General features: G+C 41.9%; 2 protein-coding genes across 2 annotated transcripts; both read right to left on the bottom strand.

The window, feature by feature from the left end:
- Positions 1–9,048: 9,048 nt before the first annotated feature.
- Positions 9,049–10,026, bottom strand: LOC125086415 (olfactory receptor 6Y1). Its single transcript, XM_047705735.1, has one exon. The coding sequence runs from the start codon at positions 10,024–10,026 to the stop codon at positions 9,049–9,051; it is 978 nt and encodes a 325-aa protein (XP_047561691.1).
- Positions 10,027–19,286: 9,260 nt separating this feature from the next.
- On the bottom strand, positions 19,287–20,240 carry LOC125086269 (olfactory receptor 6P1). Its single transcript, XM_047705483.1, is given in 1 exon segment — positions 19,287–20,240. A coding segment is annotated over 1 exon segment (954 nt).
- Between the last annotated feature and the right edge of the window lie 445 nt (positions 20,241–20,685).

Genomic DNA, 20,685 nt, shown 5'->3' with positions numbered 1-20,685 from the left:
GTGTTATTCTCTAAGACAATTTCATATCTGGTATTTTCCCCTTAAATCTCTGCCTTTAGCTTGTGCCTAGAATATCCAGCTCTTTTCATACTTTACTTATAACCTCAAGGCTACTGGTCATCTCTCTTATAACTGCATTCTGTTCCTTCCAGAACTGGAGGCTACATGGTACATGTACTGTGCAGAAACACAATTAACAGTGGCTGCACAGAATCCCATGTTGATTTATGTTCAGTGGCAAGGAGCCCTGTGCTAGATACACGTGCCTACCAAGCACTCATTCTGATGGTGCATGCGCTCAGAGGCTTCCCACCCTCATCTTGGGTGCTCCACAAAACAGAGTCACTTTCTCCATCTCCGGAAGATTCCATTTAGGGGCACTCACACTTTGACTTCAGCTCCACGGAAATCACAGAATACGTGCTCTTCTCCAGCAACTGTGAGTTCTAAAAAGAAATAGTTCCTCCCTTTCACAAACTACACTATGGGAAGGGATGTCAGATGGGCAAGAAGATGGCATGGTAGGGACATGGTAGGGACTCCCTGGGCCGCCACGGGGCTCCAGCAGTCTTCCAATAGTCTGATGATGGAAGCAGGAGCCTGAGGGAAACTGGGCATGGCTTTCTGAAGTACCATCAGAAAATCTTTTGAGGGGCTTGAAAAGTCCCCTCCATTGTCACAGAGACCAGTGCAACAGTCCTGCTCCCTGACCAGTCCCCACGTCCCCACCTCATACCCTTTACAAGGTACGGTGGTGGCAAGGATGCCCCATAACAATTATGCTATTTGTAACCACTCTTAAAGCTCAAGTTCTACACTTTATTATTGAGGGCTTCCCTTCTTCCTTTTTACAAAACCCCACTGTGATGAGATTAAGTGGGCAGAAAAGGTGCAGAGCATTAAGGTTTCCGGATCCAGAGATGATCCTGAGAAGGCAGCCTCGCCCCTGCAAGACTCTCCTGGCTCATCACAGTATTTTTCCTGACTCTACAGTCAGAACCTCTAGCCAGCCCACCTACCTACTTTCCTCCATTTCACTTGTCCTTTTTAAATGTTTGTTTATATAAGAAAAGAAGAGAGAAGTTTTGTATGGCAACACCTCAACCTTAAAAACCCAGAGATCTAATTTTTCCACCGTTCCCTTTGAAGTGAATCCCTGGAGAAAATTCTGTAATAAATCTGATTATTACAAAAAGCTGACAATCAACATCTAAAATGTAAATTTTTCATATTTTTTTTTCCTGAAAAGTATCAGCCTATTCTTTGCTGAAGCTGCTGCACATAGGCTCCCTTCTACCTAAAACATTAACTAACTGCTCCCTTCCACAGCCCTCTCCCTCAGTCCTTCCAAACACAGTGCCACTCCAGGACCCTGCTTCATTCTTTAGGGGAAAACTCCAGGGAGTGGACTGAAATGCCCTGTTCCTCTTGTCTCGGACTTTGCAAATGTACGCGCCCCACAATTATTCCTATATCTTCCTCCATCCCTGTTGTAGCACGAGCGTCCCCTTCAGTGTTCTCAAATACACTTCCTTCTCACATGCCCTGCGTTCTGTCCTTTCCCTGCTTCCGATGCTCCCCGAACCCCGAACCGTCTCTAGGGAATCAGGCCTCCCCGCATCCTGCACAGCAGGGACTGACCCTGCGTGAGCAGACACGAAGCAGGCGTGTGTCTAGGTGTTTTCAGACTGTGGGTTTACGCCAGGTCACACACGCCCGCCCGAAGCGGGCGTGCGAGAAGCCCCAGCCGAGCTCTAAGGAACCAGACAATCGATGCCCCAGGTCGACCCCTGGCCGCTTGATGGGTGACGTTTTCAGGCAGCAGCGGGAGCGACTGGCTGATGCCCCTGCGACCACTCAGCGCACCAGCTTCCAACGCCAGCCCTGACTTACTCCTTCTGCACACATTTACTGAGCACCTGCCGAGAGGGGAGATGCGGGGCTGAAGGGACAGGGGCTCCCGGTGCCAGCGCACTCCCCGCGCTCCCTCCCGCAGGGTCCTCGCGCGGACGCGCTCCGGTTCTAGTTCATGACGTAAAGATGCTCAGAGCTGCCGTCCTACACGTTGTAAGTGATGCTCCCCTCCCTTCCTACACTTGTGAAAATATTTTATTTACTGATTTGAGAGAGAGACAGACAGAGCACAAGCCGGGGGCAGGTGCAGAGGCAGAGGGAGAAGCAGACTCCCCGCTGAGCAGGGAGCCCGACGTGGGGCTCGATCTCAGGACCTGGGATCCTGACCTGAGCTGAAAGCAGACGCTTAATGGACTGAGCCACTCAGGCCTCCTTTTCTACACATTTTTAAATTAAAAAAAAATACACACACACACACACATATGTATGTGTGTGTGTGTGTGTGTGTGTGTGTGTGTGTGTGTGTATATATATATATATATATATGAGGATGTTGGTATGTATATATACATACCAACATCCCCAAATTTTATTTATAGTAAGCACTGGGTGTCGTGTATAAACAATGAATCTTGGAACACTGAAAAAATAAAATTAAATTAAAAAAATCCATTCCCGGTTCGCCTGGGTGGCTCCGTAAGTTAAAGCCTCTGCTCAGGTCATGATCTCAGGGTCCTGGGATCGAGCCCCACATCGGGCTCTCTGCTCAGCAGGGAGCCTGCTTCCCCCTCTCTGCCTGCCTCTCTGCCTACTTGTGATCTCTGTCAAATAAATAAATAAAATCTTAAAAATAAATAAATAAATAAATCATTGCCAAGAAAAATAAAATATGTATATACCAATGTCCTCAAACTTCATTATTTATTTATAATATTAAATAATATATTTATAATCTTATTTATATTTAAATATAACTGTTAATTTATATTTAAATACAACTGTTAATCATATAACTATATTAATATATATTAATAAATATATAATAATTAGTATTAATAATAATTTATTGATAGTAAAAATAATTAATATTTATTGCATTAAATAATATATAATATACAATAATATATAATATATGTTATATGTTATATTATGCATAGTCTGTGTGTATATCTAATGTATGTATATTACATATGTAATATATATTATGTATAATAAGAAAGGTATAAAATATGTTATATATGTATATTATACATGTATTACTTAATAATATATATGTGTTATGTTTATTATGTATTTACATTATATTTATTATTAAAATATGTATATATTTATATTCTTATATTATAATTAGTATATAATATATAACATTTACAAATATATAAGTAATAAATATATATTTATTGAGTTTAGTTATAAATTTTTTATGTTGCCTTGAGAACTTAATGAATATTAAAAAGGTAAGTAATGACTCTTGCTCTTACCAAGATGGGTTAATAGAAATTGGAGTTGAACTCCCATCTTAAAAAATTAAATTCTGGGGGCGCCTGAGTGGCTCAGTGGGTTAAGCCGCTGCCTTCGGCTCAGGTCATGATCTCAGGGTCCTGGGATCAAGTCCCGCATCGGGCTCTCTGCTCAGCAGGGAGCCTGCTTCCCTTCCTCTCTCTCTGCCTGCCTCTCTACCTACTTGTGATCTCTGTCTGTCAAATAAATAAATAAAATCTTTAAAAAAAATTAAATTCTGGGAAAAATGAACATTTTCCGGACATTGTACAATAGGCAGCATAAGGTCCCCAAGAGAAGAGACGGCACAGACCCGCAACACTTCCATCGTCACAGAGAGTTGCCCTAAAGCAAACACCTATAAGGTAAAGGTGACATAAAATGGAGTTACTCAAAACGGAATCTACTCAATTAATTTCAAAAGGCAGTAAAAAATGAGATTAAAATTTAACACCAGAGATTACTCAATTAGATAAAAAGAAAATCTACTTATATACAATCTCTAAGGTGCCTACTTTAATTATGAGCCAGAGGTCACTTGAAGATTCAAAGATGGGAAAAATACATGCCATGACCCCCAAATTGAATCCAAGCTGTAGTGACTGTATTAATATCAGCTAACGTTAATTTTAGAACCAGGGACATTCCTTGAGATAAAGGGTGTAATTTCAGAATAGTAAAGTGTTCAATTCATCAAAAGAACATAAAAATCCCAAATATATATGTACACAATCATAAAAATTGAAAATTCATTAAAGAAAACATTGATAACTGACAAATCTGCCATTATAGTTGAGTTCAACACTTCAGTCTCAGTAACTGAAAGAACAAGGATACCTCAAATAAGGATATAAAAGGACAAAGAGGGGCGCCTGGGTGCCTCAGTGGGTTGGGCCTCTGCCTTCCACTTGGGCCATGATCTCAGGGTCCTGGGATCGAGCCCCGCATCGGGCTCTCTGCTCAGCAGGGAGCCTGCTTCCTCCCCTCTCTCTGCCTGCCTCTCTGCCTACTTGTGATCTCTCTCTCTGTGAAATCAATAAATAAAATCTTTGAAAAAATAAATAAAAAACTAAAAGGACAAAGATATACTATATTTGTAACTATGAAGTATATAAGCAAATAACACAATCAATATAAAGATGAAATAAAAATGTATAAGATTTAGCAATACTGTTAACCAACATGATCTAACTGATATTTATGGAATGCTTCACCCCAAAACTGAATACACTTTTTTTTCAAGTGTGCAAGGAATACTTACCGTGATAGACCACATGCGTGGCTATCAAGTCTCAGAATATTTTGTAAGATTTAATTAATACGTAAGGATATATTCTCTGGTTACAACTAAGTTAAAACTAAAAAAATGTTAATACAGAGACCTCTACAACATACTGACCAGATTATTAACATTTAAATTACATTTAGATTACACACGTCTAAACAGCTGACAGGCCAAAGTTGGGGGGTATCACAAAAAAAATTAGAATTATTTTAAACTAAATAAAATGAAAACATGACATAGCAAAATTACTTGGAGGCAGCTAGAGCAGGGTTTATGGGGAGATTTATATTAAATGCTTATAATACAAAAGGAGACATCCAAATCTATAAGCTAAACTTATGTCTTAAGAAACAAGAAAAAAGAACACATTACAGTAATTCAAGCAGTAGAAAGGATATTATAGATGTTCTTCACACAATAAAATAGTAAAGAGAAAATCAATAGAAAACCAATAAAATCAAAGTACTTTTATTGGAAAAAATTAATAAAAATGATAAATCTCTAAGAAGACTGATCAAGGTAGAAAAGACACAGATTATCAATGTTAAGCAATAAACAAGAGCTATCTTACATATACTGTAGACATTTAGAAATACCATGAACAACTTTGTGCTAATAAATTTGACAAATTAAATGGCATATGACCTGAAAGACAAAGTTTCAAAGTTCATTCAAGAATAAACCAAAAACAAATAAGTAGTGTATGGTGACTAAGACAACATTAAAAAAAAAAAAAAAAACATGAAAAAGTGCTCCATATCACTCGGCATCAGGGAAATACAAATCAAAACCACAATGAGATATCACCTCACACCAGTCAGAATGGCTAAAATTAACAAGTCAGGAAATGACAGATGCTGGCGAGGATGCGGAGAAAGGGGAACCCTCCTACACTGTTGGTGGGAATGCAAGCTGGTGCAACCACTCTGGAAAACAGCATGGAGGTTCCTCAAAAGGTTGAAAATAGAACTACCCTATGACCCAGCAATTGCACTGCTGGGTATTTACCCTAAAGATACAAACGTAGTGATCCGAAGGGGTACATGCACCCGAATGTTTATAGCAGCAATGTCTACAATAGCCAAACTATGGAAAGAACCTAGATGTCCATCAACAGACGAATGGATAAAGAAGATGTGGTATATATACACAATGGAATTCTATGCAGCCATCAAAAGAAATGAGATCTTGCCATTTGCAACGACGTGGATGGAACTAGAGGGTATCATGCTTAGCGAAATAAGTCAATCGGAGAAAGACAACTATAATATGATCTCCCTGATATGAGGGAGAGGAGATGCAACATGGGGGGTTGAGGGGGTAGGAGAAGAGTAAATGAAACAAGATGGGATTGGGAGGGAGACAAACCATAAGTGACTCTTAATCTCACAAAACAAACTGAGGGTTGATGGGGGGAGGGGGGTTGGGCAGGGGGGTGGGGTTATGGATATTGGGGAGGGTATGTGCTATGGTGAGTGCTGTGAAGTGTGTAAACCTGGCGATTCGCAGACCTGTACCCCTGGGGATAAAAATATATGTTTATAAGAAATAAAAAAAAATGTAACTTTAATAGTTAAAAACTTTTTACAAATAAGTGTCCAGGTTAGTTCAGCAGTGAATTTTAACCAAATATTTAAGGGGAGAGTAGTATCAACTCTACACGCTCTTTCTTACGGACTGAATGTTTGTGGTCCCGTGAACTCCTGTGTTGAAGCCTCAGCCCCCGACATGACTGTATCTGGAGATCCCGCCTTTATGCAGGTCAGTCAGGCTGAAGGTGGTTACGTTCTCTCTCCATTCCATGAGCCACAGGAGAAGGAGCCCACCTGCGAACCAGGATGCGTCTTCATCAGGAACTGAACTGGCAGGGACCGGATCTGGGACTTCAAGCCTCCAAAACTATGAAAGGATAAATAACTCTTATAAAACACCCTTTTAAGAAAATGAAAGGTCAACCACCAAGTGGGAGAATGTATTAGCAAGACATATATCTGACAAATTATTGCTTCAGAGTATAAGAAGAATTCTTAAAGCTTATAGATAATAATAAGACAAAAAACCTAGTTTAAAACTTAAGGAAAATATCTGGTCAGACACTTGCACAAAGAAGTTTTCAAAATTGCAACTAAGAAAATGAAAATATGCTCAACATCTGGACAATGCCAGTTTCAGCCCACGTGAGACCCCTCATCTACCCTACCAGATGGCCACAGGGGATGTTTGAATTACTAACCATTGGTAAGGTTATGAACAGCTGGAGTTCTCATACATTGCTTGTAGGAATGGGAAATAATTGAGCTTCTCCGGGAAGTTGACAATCTTTTTATAAACTTACGCAAAAATTTTATCCTACTATGTGGTAACAATACCATAACTGCCCTCATCTCCTGGAAGGAAATTACAGTCTATAGTCACCACAAGACGTATTTTAAACAGGCATAGTAGCTTCATTGACAACAGCTCCAAACCAGAAACAGCCAAAACAAACTGTGCTGTGCATGTAGTGGTGCAGCACTCAGCAATTCCAGGTAACCCACACACCCAACAGCATGAAGGAGCGTCAGTGCATCTGTGGGCTTGTAGCTGGGAGGTGTCAGCAGTGGGACCAGATGCCTGACCTCGGTCCCTCTGTGGGGCCGCATTTTCCACATGGCCAGGTGCTCTCCCTGGGCTGCCGTGAGGGGCTTTAATGGGTGGGTGGGCTGGCAACAGCAACCTGGGACCTAGAGGATACGCCACTACATGAAAAAATCCAGACCGAGAGAGGCAGATAACATACAATTTCACGTGTATGTGGAACAAAACAAAACAAAAAACCAAAACCAACCAATCAACAAACAAAAAGAAATAAGTAAAAACAGACTCTTAAATGCAGAGAACTGGTGGGTGCCAGAGGGGAGGTGGGGGTGGGGTTTGGGGGACACAGATAAAGGGGATTAAGAATCCACTTATCATGATGAGTACTAAGAAATGTATATAACTGTTGAATGTGGGGTGCCTGGGTAGCTCAGTGGGTTAAGCCTCTGCTTTTAGCTCAGGTCATGATCTCAGGGTTAAGCCTCTGCCTTCAGCTCAGGTCATGATCTCAGGGTCCTGGGATTGAGCCCCACATCGGGCTCTCTGCTCAGTGGGGATCCTGCTTCCCTTTCTCTCTCTCTGCCTGCCTCTCTGCCTACTTGTGATCTCTGTGTGTCCAATAAACAAATAAAATCTTTAAAAAACCCCACAAAACCTGTTGAATAATTATATTGTATACCTGAAACTGATGATACTGCATGTTAATTATACTTCAATTAAAAAAAATTTAAGAACCCTAAAGGCATTATGGCAAATGAGCCTGACACAGAAGATTATAGATTGTATGATTCCATGTATATGAATTTCTAGAAAAGGGAAAGCTAAAGGGACAAAAAGCATGTCAGTTGCCAGTGGTAGGTCTAGCGGTAAGAGTAAAAGACATAGTGAGAAAGGCACAAAGAAACTTTTGGGAATGATGGAAATGTTCTGTGTACTGATTGTTGTTGTTTGACAACTATACACTTTTCCAAAACTTAGTACACTTTAAAAAGGTGAAATTTATTGAATGGAATTATACTTTACAAATCTGATTTTAAAAAGGCTGACTGCAATATAAGAAGTGAAAAGTAATTGCTAATAAAATCTACAGTAAGCAGACATAGAAAATCTTCTTTTTAGTGCTTAATATTTTGAAAACACATGGTATGCGTTCTAAAATTTACCGAGGTTTTCACAAAGCTTGGGCCACTCATTGGCTTTGAACTTTTGAATCCACAAATGATAAAATGATGACTTTATTTGGATGAACACATGCCAGTGTCTCTAGAAAAATAGAGAGATGGGAGGAAGTGGGGAGGGAAGGAGGGAGGCAGGGAGAGAGGGAGCAAATCTCCAAGTCTGTAAGAGGGAAGATGGGACAGAGTTAGAAGGGAAGAAGAAAAAAAGGTAGAACAGAAAGAAAGAAGGGAGAAAGGGAGGGACAGGAAGGGCCAACACGTCAAAATGTATTTACAATTCCCATTTTCATCTTCTGTGTTCAAATGTGTATTTATTCAATTATCCCTTCTACAAATATGTAGTAAACACCTACTATGTGACAGAGCTGAATGCACAGATGACACATTAGTAGACAGCATGCTCTTATGGACTCCGCATGTTAGTGGAAGAACAAAATATGTCCTCATTTCAAATAATTCTTGGAAAATGTTTAAAACTTGTCTGCTGAGCTAGAAGAGGCTATCTCTTGGGGATCTGGCTCTTCAGCCATGCTCATGCATGCACAGATATGCAAACACAGGGGATCAGTGTTGAAGTACTGGAGGCTGATGGACAAGGTGTGGAGTGTGGAGTCATGTCCTCCTGACTCAGGCCTGAAGGGATTCTGTACGTTTTTAATTACTCAAAGCCATGTCTTCCATGGGCCCACTTCCTTTGCAAAGTATGGTCTTCTTGAGGGCTGCCTTTACTTCACGATTCCTCAGACAGTAGATGATAGGGTTGAGGAGGGGGACAATGACAGTGTAGAGCACAGACACCGCTTTGTTGGAATCATAGGCATACATGAGCTTGGGGCGGGCATAGGTGAAGAGGGTTGTGGAATAAAAGAGGATGACAACTGTCAGGTGAGAGGCGCACGTGGAAAATGCCTTTTGGCGGCCCTGTGCGGAAGGGATCCTGAGGATGGTGCTGAGAATGGAGGCGTAAGATGCCACCACTACACAAAGGGGGACGGCAATGACCACGAGGGCCAAGAAGAAGTCTACTAGCTCAGCCTGTGAGGAGTCCTCACAGCAGACATTGAGGAGTGGAGAAATATCACAGAAGTAGTGATTGATGTGGGGTGTGCCACAGTAGTAGAGTCGGGCTATGGACACCATCTTAATCATAGCAGTCACGAGCCCACAGAGCCAGCATCCCCCAGCCAACGTACCACACAGCTGGTTGGTCATGATAACTGAGTAGTGTAGTGGATTACAAATGGCTACATGGCGGTCAAAGGCCATGACAGCAAGGAGGATGTATTCCGTGCAGACAAAGGTCACAAAGAAGTAAAGTTGAGTCATGCAGCCATTGAAGGAGATGGTCTTGTCATGGCTGAGGAAGTCTACCAGCATCTTGGGACTGATGACTGTGACATACCACATCTCCAGGAAGGAAAGATTGCTCAAGAAGAAGTACATGGGCTTGTGCAACTTCCCATCACTGCGAATGGCCAGGATAATGAGAGCATTCTCCAGCAAGGTCAGCAGGTAGGCTGCCAGGAACACAAGGAAGAGCAACATCTGGAAGGCCGGCCGTGTTGGAAATCCCAGAAGAATGAAATGTACGGCTGCTGTACGGTTATCTACTTCCAGAACCTTGGTGACCATACCTGGCTGGGAGCACAGACAAAATCAGTTTTTCCCATGTCCTGAGCACCAGCCTATGGTTCCTGACATTGACAGAGCCCAGCAAACTCATGGCAATAGAAGTTCTCCTGCCGTTATACCTTTACTTCCTCCTACGGCATGATCAAAACCAAAATTTGGGCAAAAATGTACTTTAGAGAGCTTATATTTTATTTTTTCTCAAATTGAACCGAGGTCCCACAGAAGTGAAATTGGAAACTTCTGACTCCAGTTAGTTCTATACCTTCCTAATACATCTCCATTGGGCATAGGAGGATGGCCTTCATACCACCCCTTCACTATAAGCAAGAAATCCAATCTACTGCATAGGGGAAGGAGGCAGGAGACTCAAGTGTTCATCCCCAGGCATAATTTGTATGACTCTGGAGAAGTCTTATGGCCCCACTTACCTATAAGGAAAGATTTCTACTGCTTTGTTTTGTTTTGTTTCCTATTTAACAAGGTTGTAGAGCTTAAATGAAGCAATATTTGAGTAAACACACAGGGTTAATAGCAAATTTGATATGAATATTCACCAGCTTCCTCGAGAACAAAATCAAATAGATAATTGAAAAGGTAATGTTTCTTTCATCCAATTCATTGTATGGAGTACTTGATTAGGAGTTTGGAAAAAGTAAATCAAATCCTACTTTTGTATCCCTCCAGCTAAGTGAGCACATGACTTTATTTTCAGAATGCTAATTCTTTTATTTTCAAGGTGGATATAATATAATTTCATCACATCTATAAACATCTAATGAGCTTTAAGGTTTAAATTAAATTCCCATGGAAATTCTTGTGACCTTTCCAGGATGCACTGCTAATTCTCCCTGCCAAAAACTGAACACAGATAGACACAGCCATTGTTAATGAAAATGGAGGGGATTGCAAGACCTTTCCAGGGGTATCAGGAAAAATGGAAAACCTGATGCCTCTGCCATCAGTGAGCCTCCTGTATGGCTCCCCCACCACCACCACCATGGATGCAGTCTCCTTCCGGGGGGCAGAAATACTCCAAACCTGAACCTCAAACCTCCCACCTCCCATGTCGAGTGCCTCACTCTTCCCAGGCTTTCTCTGGGACCTATGACCTGATTCCTCCCTCCCACACTCGCCCAGAGTCAATCTTTCTTGTTCTTTTCTCCTCAACAACTCTGCTTGTGTGCAGGACGTATGACGCACAGCTGGGGAAGGCTGTCTGTTTTTCCTGAGCTGGAAAATGGCTGCCCACCCCATCTACCTCCCTCTCTCTACCCAGACCTCGCTCTAGGATCCTAAAGTGAGGCAGAACAGCCACCTCTTAAGGACCCACGTTAGAGAGGAACACAGACACGGATAAACAAACCATATCTAATAGTGCAAATTCAACAAACAAGTTTGTTTTCTGTTGGAACTCAGCCTTTAATTCACACACACACACACACACAGAGCACAAAATGGTCCCTGCTTGCCATGGCCTAGGATTCATGAGGTAGTGTAGGGATGGTGGAGCTTACAAACAAGGCAAGGTCCATGAACCCCGAGCTCCCTCAGCTGCTTTCTACTCTTCTCTGAGTGTGAGGATCCAGCGGCAGGAAACTTATTAGTGAACTAACTTAGGCCCATCCTCCAGCCAGGCTTTCGCTCAGCACACCTCTGTCCTGGCAAACAGATGCATGAGATCAACCTGTTTCCAGCTACTGAGGACCCATGAGATCAACCTGTTTCCTCCCTCCCAAATGGGGGGAGCATGTCCATTTGGGAGGCACATCCTTGATGCCCAGTAATAAGACACCAGTCTCTTGAGCTGTGTCCTTGGGCTCATTCCCTCTTGCATTTCTCTATTCCAACAATGGGCAAGGAGGGCATTACACCTGGAAGTCCTTTCTTCCTGGAACCCTTCCCAAGGTCCCCCAGGAAATGGGATGATGCAACATATTGTCAGGACTTCAGCAACAGGCACTGGCTGTCATTGTCAGAGGAGATGCCTCAGCCCTGAAGCTGGGCATGAAGGCAGCCCCTGGAACTGGAGATGAAGACCTAGCACATGCAGGGGGGATGTTCTCACAGGAGTTGTGCATTCTTTCCTGTATTTCCCACAGGAATGTAAGGGTCAGAGGCAGCACTGCTAGGGAAATGAGCATGAGAGGAAGATAGGACAAAATAAAGGAGAAAGAAGGAGGTATACGGAATTCTGCCAAAAACATCTGACTGAGCAATCGTATCATTTAAGCATGGGATTAGCTTTGTTTTCTAGTAGTCCACTAAAAGAGGAAAAGTCAAATAAAAGAGAAAAAGAATTGGAATTACAGTATAAGCACATCTGAGCCTTGAAACGCTCCATAAATATAACATGTACATATTACAGAGAGATAGACAGATGATAGATAATAGATGGATGATGGGTAGGTAGATGCATAGATAGACTTGTATCTATATATATAATATGCTTTGCCAATAGTCCCGTGCAGTGTAAATGCAGGATGGGGTCTACGTCTCAGATCTCCAGGGCTGAGTCATCTTAGTCCCATCGATGGCTTCCAAGGTCATTTATCAATTCTGTCTGGCAGACAGAGGAGGAAGAGAGCAAGGCTCAGAGAGTGACAGCCTTTGTTCCCACACGAGATCGGCAGCAAACGGATCCCTGCGCAGAATGGGCTGCCCCCATGGCAGACAAGGCCTCACGTTTGCAAGATCTGACGGCACAGTACTTCACGTGAGCCTCACCATCGGCAGTTAGCCCGGACAAACATCATAGTGCCTCGTTGACCCAGAGATGAATCTTACCGTCTTCCTCTTACAGTATATGCACAAAGAACAGTGAAAACTTCTAAAGGGTTAGAAATCATCAGAACTGCAACCACCATCACCTTTGCCAGACCCGCCTCGCTTAACAGAGAAACAACACACTTACTCACATCTCTGTGTTCCACCTGTCCTGCTCCCCCACGCCCTCATTCTCGTTCTCTCGTTCAGTCATTCTACTTTCTCTGCCACTTTCTCTCTGTCTGTTTCCCAGGTCAGAGCACTCCTGGACTCTGCATTTTGCGAGGCATACAGGTGGGCCGATGCAGTAAACTGAGGAATCTTCAGGAGCACAGATCACTGGGCAATCAGAGACTCAGGCCTAGTTTATCTAGAGTTGGTGATTACAGCAGAGTCTTAAAATGACATGACAGACTACATTACCAGCACTTCTGCATACGGCTCAATATGCACCCGTGAGAGGGAAATACCGCTGAAGCAAAAGGTACTAAGCTCACTCCCCAACTGTACGGTGTACCTGCACTTAAGCTCACCACACAATAAGCTCACGGAAGACAACTAGTTTTAAACACCAATAAAATGAAAGCTCCTAAGAACCAGTGATTGAAATAAAAATGATTTTCAATCATCCCCTGGAAATACCTAAGAGCCTTTTCTCAACCCACCATTTTCCCAGTCATGTAACTTAGGACTCTTCTCCCAGCATTGTCAGGCATGACCACCGTGAATGGAGAAAAGAGGAGAGATCATGTAGACCAGGAGGAGGAAAGCAATGTCCTCAAGCTCAAGAGGTGCTAGGCAAGCCCAGTTGGGTCTGTTCAGCTTGAAGAAGGCACAGAATGAGCTATTTATTCTCTGCCAGCTTCTGAGCTACTAGAGGAGCAGACACAAATCCCTCCTGCCCACAGGGGACCTCCCAGCAGACACAACCCTCAGGAAAGTGTTTGGCCTTTCCAGGGCCCAAGAGGACCCGGGGGAAATACTAGAGAAGAGCTCAGTTAAATGTTACAAGTTAAATGGCACAAGAGAGACCTTAGGCTTGAGGCACATCGTCTTCCTCCCACCAGACTCTGGGACAGAGGAAGGTGAGGGAAAAGGGCATGTGTGTGTGTCCTCTTCTCTTTCTGGAGAATGGTCTCGCAAATCACAAGATCCTCTGGGGGATATAGTGCTATAACTGAAGTCATTCAGCAGAATATCAGAATGGCATCTACTCACTCTTATTTGGGGACCCAAGTACATGTACACACACATATACAAGCTCCAAACACCCTTAGATGTCACACACATGAGTGTCAGTTCTATACACCTACATGATTCTTATGCGTCAGTGACTCAGTGATGAGCACATCCATATGTATTTCAAAGAAATTTACACACCCCCATGCTCATCACAGCATTATTAGCAGTAGCCAAGATATGGAAACTACCTTAATGCCCATCAGTGGATGATTGGATAAAAAGATGTGCCATGAGACTCTGGCCATGAGAAAGGAGGGAATCCCACCATTTGAGACAACATGGATGAACCCTATAAGCACATATGCCAAGTGAGGTAAGTCAGATAGAGAAAGACAAGTACTGTATGACATCGCTTATATGTGGAATCTTAAAAAAAAGTCAAACTCATAAAAAACAGATTGTAAAATGGTGTTTATTAGGTAATGGGAGTGAGGAGATGAGACTCACAGAGTTTAAGGGTACACATTCGCAATGAATAGCAAATAAGCCATAATTTTCAATGCACAGTATAATAGATATAGACAACAATAGGGGACTATAATCATGTAACGTGATAAATACGGCTACAAAGACAATCATATTACAATATATAAATGTATCAAAGTACCATGTTGTGCACCTTCAATTTACCCAGTGTTATGTGTCAAATATATTCGATAAAACAAACAAACAAAAAAACACGAGTTTTCATTGCTCTCTGTTAGCTCTGTGGGGCAAACACATGTCTCAGGTCTCTCCAAGTACTATGTTACTCATTTTTAAAAGGCAATGGTAACATTAACCTAGAAGTTAATAAAACAAAATACCATCCTTTCTTGTTACAACTATTTACAACCATTCCTTGCTACAAAGAAAAAAGCTGTAGTTAAAACTCCAAGTGCTTAAAGCAAAAAAGGAATTCTAATTTCATTCTATTGTTCCTTGTCACAGAAGAAAAAAAAACAGTTAATTAAGGGATAATATTAAAAGATAGGCAGAGCCTATAGCTTTGAGTTGAGTGAAAAAAAAGCACAGAGCTTATGTACTGTAATATGTCTGACTCTGAACCGTATTCAAGATCATTATGTTTTAGTATAATTATGCGCTTAGCTTTAGCAAGGAGAAATAGAGTAATTTTTAAATGTAAAAGTTGAAGTTTACTGGAGAAATTCACATTTTTCCTTGTATTTTATGGTCGTTTCTGAAAATTGTGTTTTGTATTTGCCCTCTATATAAAAATTTTGAGGCAGATAACCACATTGTGTGCTTTCTATGCACTGTTTTATGAATAAAAAAAATCACACAATTTATGTTTTCTTTTTAAATGCAAGAACATTCTTAGTTAATTGTGATGAAGAGTGCCCCTGTTTTAAAATAAATGAAGTTTTCAAAGAATCATAATGAACACAGGCTCTTCTCTTGTTCCCTTTCTGCTCTCTCTCTCTGGTGAAAAGTTGGCTCCACTGAGTGGATGTTCATAACCTAAAGAAGAGGAAATAAAACAAAATGAAATAAAACAAAGTGTGGCAAAATAAAAGAATGTAGAACTTACTTGCAGTAGCTACTGGAATCCTAGGTGTAGTGTCTGGGAATTAACCCACCGCTCTCTGGCTAGCCTGTGAATTACGACTTTAAAGAGACAATAAATCTCACACTTCCTGGAAAGACAAAATAGGAGGTGTGGAGGGAGCTGTCACCATCTTAATCTGGCAACTTAGTAAAATATATGTCATTTGAAGAAATTTTAAAAATCTAAAACTAAAAATCATTTGAAAACTTCTCAAAGAATGCAAGGTAAAAAGCAGATGAATATATTACATCAGGCATATAAGGTTGAAAATTAAAGAAAGCACAAATTACAATGACTCCAACAAATGGGGATTGATTTTTTTATTGTTTAATTTAAAAAAATAAACAAAACTTGGGAGATCCCTGGGTGGCTCAGTCAGTTAAGCAGCCCACTCTAAGATTTCTTCTCAGGCCATGATCTCATGGGATCGAGCCCCTGTTGGGCTTCATGCTCCCTGAGGAGTCTGCTTGAGGGTTCCGTCTCCCTCTACCTCAGCCTCTCCCCCCACTCACCTACCCTCTCTCCCTCTGAAATAAACAAAATAAACCTTAAAAAAAAAACACTTGGATACAGGAATTAGCTAATGCTGGTTCTGCTTCTCCACCATGGTATCAAAGACCCATGATTTTAATGTGTTTCTGCATCTCCAGGCTCAGTGAGCTGACCACCCTTCCTCATGTCTGTTACCTTGTGGACTATTGGGTTGTCATAGCAAAGAAAAATGAGCCATCTACCCCAGTGAGTACACTGTGGGCACCTCTCACACTAGATGAAAAGCAAACGTGAAGGGCTTCCACCTCCTGCTGGGCAAGAGATGACAGGATGAGAACCATACATGAAGGCCATCTGACCTTCTCTAGCTCCTCCTTCCAAGAAGGTTGGTATCAAGCACAAAATCCAAGACCAAAATGGCTAGGAAGAGATTAACATTCTATGCTAATATTCTAATAGAGTTATGATACATTCCGATCATCTTTAAAGGGAGTGCAAACCTTACTGAGTCAACTCAATGACGAGCTGTGACATTTTTAGATCAGATCATTGGAAATGCTGAGTTTTCTAATCAATTTATCACCCTTTCCACATAATTACAAAGGGTGCTCTGAGCTTAGCTTTCCACATAATGGTCTCGAGCACCTGCTCAGTCCTCCAATCTCCATTCATGGTTAGTAAAACAAACACATCTTTTAGAAGTACATAATCATATGATTTATGACAAAATGATAATAAAGATGGGGCTTAGCATTTATTGAATAGTTACTGTTCGTTAGCTATTACATGCCAGAAGATACGAGTCTTCACCAAATAATCAAAGGCCACACTTGGCATCAGTTTCACTTAGAGAAATAGAGGACAGAGACACAACACACAGGCAGGCAGCATCAGGAATTTCTCTCCCGTGGAAGGAGTATTGAAAACAGATGGGGCTTTGTCTCTGGGCTTCAAATTCATAAGGCAAGGGAGAGGCCATGAGATTCACACACACAAGCACACAGTCCACCTCGATTTGGAACTCTCAAGCCTCAGAAGAGCTATCGTCTCTTCTAAAAGTTCTGTGGGGTCCACGGTTTCCAGGGCTCCCAGCAAAAGGCACGCCAAGTTACGAAAGCAGCCTCAAGCTGTAACTTACCCCCAGTTACCTATAATACTTTTCATCATTCTCCCAGTCCAGAGGACTTTTGCTCATTGGACCTCATTGTACCATATGCAGTGTTGCTTAGCAACGTTTACCAGGCTTCCAAGAGCCCTGAGCTAGAAAGTTCACAGAAGGTGAATTCTTTCCCAGTGTATATGAATATCAAGTCATTACATTATACGCTTTCAATACCTTACAGTTTTATTTGTCAGTTGTAGTTGAGTAAAGCTGGGGGAAGAAAAAAAAGCTAATCCAAGGTGAAATTTACCTACAAAGAGAAAAGATGTTAACACTTCACTCCCACGTACACTAGTTCATATTCACAGCAAGCATATGAGGTAGGTGGTAATATTTTCATTGTAACAGGGACATAGAGGTAAAACTAAGATCCAAGTGAGATTTCTTGGTTTTAGGAGCAAAATTCTTAGCATAAAACACCAGGTCTTCCATAGTTCTATGAATGGAAGGGAGAACATAGTGAGGGAAAACTCCATGGAGCCAATCTCAGAAATGTTTCTTTAAAAGGCTATTTAGAAATTTCATGAAAATAAAGTAACTTATATTTTTAAAAGGGTCAGATTTCTTTGTTGCTTTTGTTATTTCAATTTAGATCCTGGAAAACCCAAAATGATTATTGATCAAGTAGTTTTCTTTAATAAACAATCATCTTTTTCCCTCACAAATTGTTTTAAACACAATTTGTGTTTTATTTACAAGTATTTGTTCAATACAATTTTTTTTTTAATTCTTCTACATACCCCACAACTAAAGAAACATCAAATGTGGTTCACATGTGCAGAACATAACCTTGAGTCAGGGTGTGAAAATCTCCCTAAGCAATTCAAGCAAGTTTGCAAAAATCAAAGAAACTTGAAAGAATGTATATAATTCAGGCTTTGAATCTGAGGCATCTCACTCACTCTAAGGGAGATACCTGCATCCCACATCTCATTCCTTCATTCCCTCTCTTATTAAGACATTTTCTACTCTTAGGGCGCCTGGGTGGCTCAGGTTGTTAAGCATTTGCCTTCAGCTCAGGTCATGATCTCAGGGTCCTGGGATCGAGCCCCGCATCAGGCCCCCTGCTCAGGAGGAAGCCTACTTCTCCCTCTCCCACTCCCCCTGCTTGTCTTCCCTCTCTCACTCTCTTTCTCTGTCAAATAAATAAATAAAATATTTAAAAGAGAGAGAGAGACATTTTCTGCTCTTGTGCTCATTTGCCTCAGGAGCAAAACTTAAAAAGTATTTAGCAATTGGTATAAACCAGGTACCAACTAATTAAAGCAGAAACTGTACATAGTGCTGGAGAAGATTCTGAGAGCAACCTATGTACAAGATTTCGATTGCATTTTGTTGACTCTGGAATCAATATTCATTATGTCAATCCCCCTGAGAGTCAAAGAAGGGAGAGGCAGATGAATACGGGACCGTGTTCAGATTGGTGCACATATAGCTGAGTATCGATGTGACATTTTTCTCCTCCTTGCCTTGCAGAGGGTGTAAGACTTGTAGAGGCACAGAGTATTGATTAGGTGACATGAGTTTCGGTTCTTGGGGTGCAATGATTGTACTTTTGTGATTTCTCATGGAAGTGGGATTTGAGAATTTGGATCTTTGAAACTGCTGTGATAAAGCATATATCACCTTGACATATCCATCTGTAAGTCCCCTTTCTTTTATTTTCTCATTTGTAACATAAGAGGGTTGATCTAAAGTAGGGAATCTCCAACTAGCTATGAACCAAGAGTTGCTATGAAGTTGGAAACTGTGCAAAGCAGAGTTGTAACCTGGACATACTCTATCAGACCCTCTACAGACATTTTTTTCCGGGAATTTGCATCTTAACCAACCCCCAGGAGATTCGTATGCAGCTAACTCAACTTTAGTTCAGAAAACTTGTGCAAGATCAATGACTCATAAACGTTTGTTTGTGTCAGGAGATTCCCAGACGCTATTTAGCAGAACCACATACTAATTGATACTTATGGTCCCTCTGAGCCTATTTTATGATTCCTTGACTTGGCACTACTAAGACACTGTTCCTTCCTGCCTGCTAGGTTCTGCTGCACATCAATCTGGAACATCCCTAGAATAGTGGCATCTGCCCAGGACCAACTTTCTGAGAGCATCCTTCACTTCTTTGTTCCTCAGGCAGTAGATGGCTGGATTGAGGAATGGTACAATGACGGTGTAGAGCACAGAGATGATCTTGTTGTGGTTGAAGGTGTACATGGCCCGGGGCCGTGCATAGGTGAAGAGGGTGGAGGAATAGTAGATGACAACCACTGCCAGGTGAGAGGCACAGGTGGAGAAGGCCTTGCGACGTCCCTGGGCAGTAGGAATTCTCACGATGGCGGCGATAATGGCAGTGTATGATGAAACCACAGCCAACAGAGGGAGAAGGATCATCACCAGGGCCAAGAGGAAGTCTACCAGTTCTGCTTGCTCCTTGTCAGAGCAGGTGAGATTGAGTAGAGGAGAGATATCACAGAAGAAGTGGTTGATAATGTTGGGTCCACAGTAGGACAGTCAGGAAATGAAAAGAAGCTTCATCATGGAGCTGAAGAAACCACTACCCCATGAGGAAGCTGCAAGGCGAATGGCCAGGCTGGAAGGCATGAGAGTAGGGTAACGGAGGGGCTCACAGATGGCCAGGTAGCGGTCATAGGCCATGACCGCGAGCAAGACACATTCAGTGCAGGCCAGGGCAATGAAGAAGTAGAGCTGGGTCATGCAGCCTACATAGGACACTCTTCGGTCCTGGGTAAGAAATGCTCCCAAAAGACGGGGAACTGTGACATTGATGTACCACAGCTCCAAGAAGGAGAGGTGGGCAAGGAAAAAGTACATCGGGCGGTGGAGGCTTGGAGTGAGCCAGATTGTAGAAATGATGAGCGCATTCTCCAACAGTGTCAACAGGTAAATTGCGAGGAAGAGGACAAAGAGGAGTAGCTGGAAGGGTAGCAACGTAGGGAAGCCCACCAAGACAAACTCTGCTACGTGGCCTCCACTCAAATTCCCCATCGTCTCTGTCCACCTGCCTACCAGAAAAATAACAGGAAGAACAAGATGTTGAGAGACAGGAGGACCAAACTGCTAACCTCCCCTGCAACCACAGGTTACAACCTTGCGAAGGCGCTCGGTAGTACACTATCAATTACTGGGACATCTTTTAGTGCCTTCACTTTGCTATTTCATCTCCCACCTCAAGGGAAGAGTTCTCAGACTTGAGGATTGTACTTGATAATTCAGCAATCTAACTGCAGTGGATATTTGATAAATGTTTGTCATACCGGTCTTACTATTTCCATTTTTATTTTCTTATCCATGACATGTTCTTCCTTCACTCCCTGCAAAACTGTAAGCCCCAGAGCGTCTGGACTCAGTATTTGTTGAGTGAATGAATAAAGAAAGGAGGGATAGCTAGCTGGAGACTGAGGGCTTCTCTCTCCAGTGAAAGAGGAAGTAA

The sequence above is a fragment of the Lutra lutra genome, chromosome 15 (genome assembly GCF_902655055.1).
Source record: "Lutra lutra chromosome 15, mLutLut1.2, whole genome shotgun sequence".
Classification (NCBI taxonomy): domain Eukaryota; kingdom Metazoa; phylum Chordata; class Mammalia; order Carnivora; family Mustelidae; genus Lutra; species Lutra lutra.
Note: the sequence above shows the minus strand (reverse complement) of the source record. Positions and strands in the feature narration are given on the sequence as shown.

Bases quoted from the DNA above. Each gene is read 5' to 3' on its own strand.
- LOC125086415 (XM_047705735.1), bottom strand. From the start codon at position 10,026: ATGGTCACCAAGGTTCTGGAAGTAGATAACCGTACAGCAGCCGTACAT.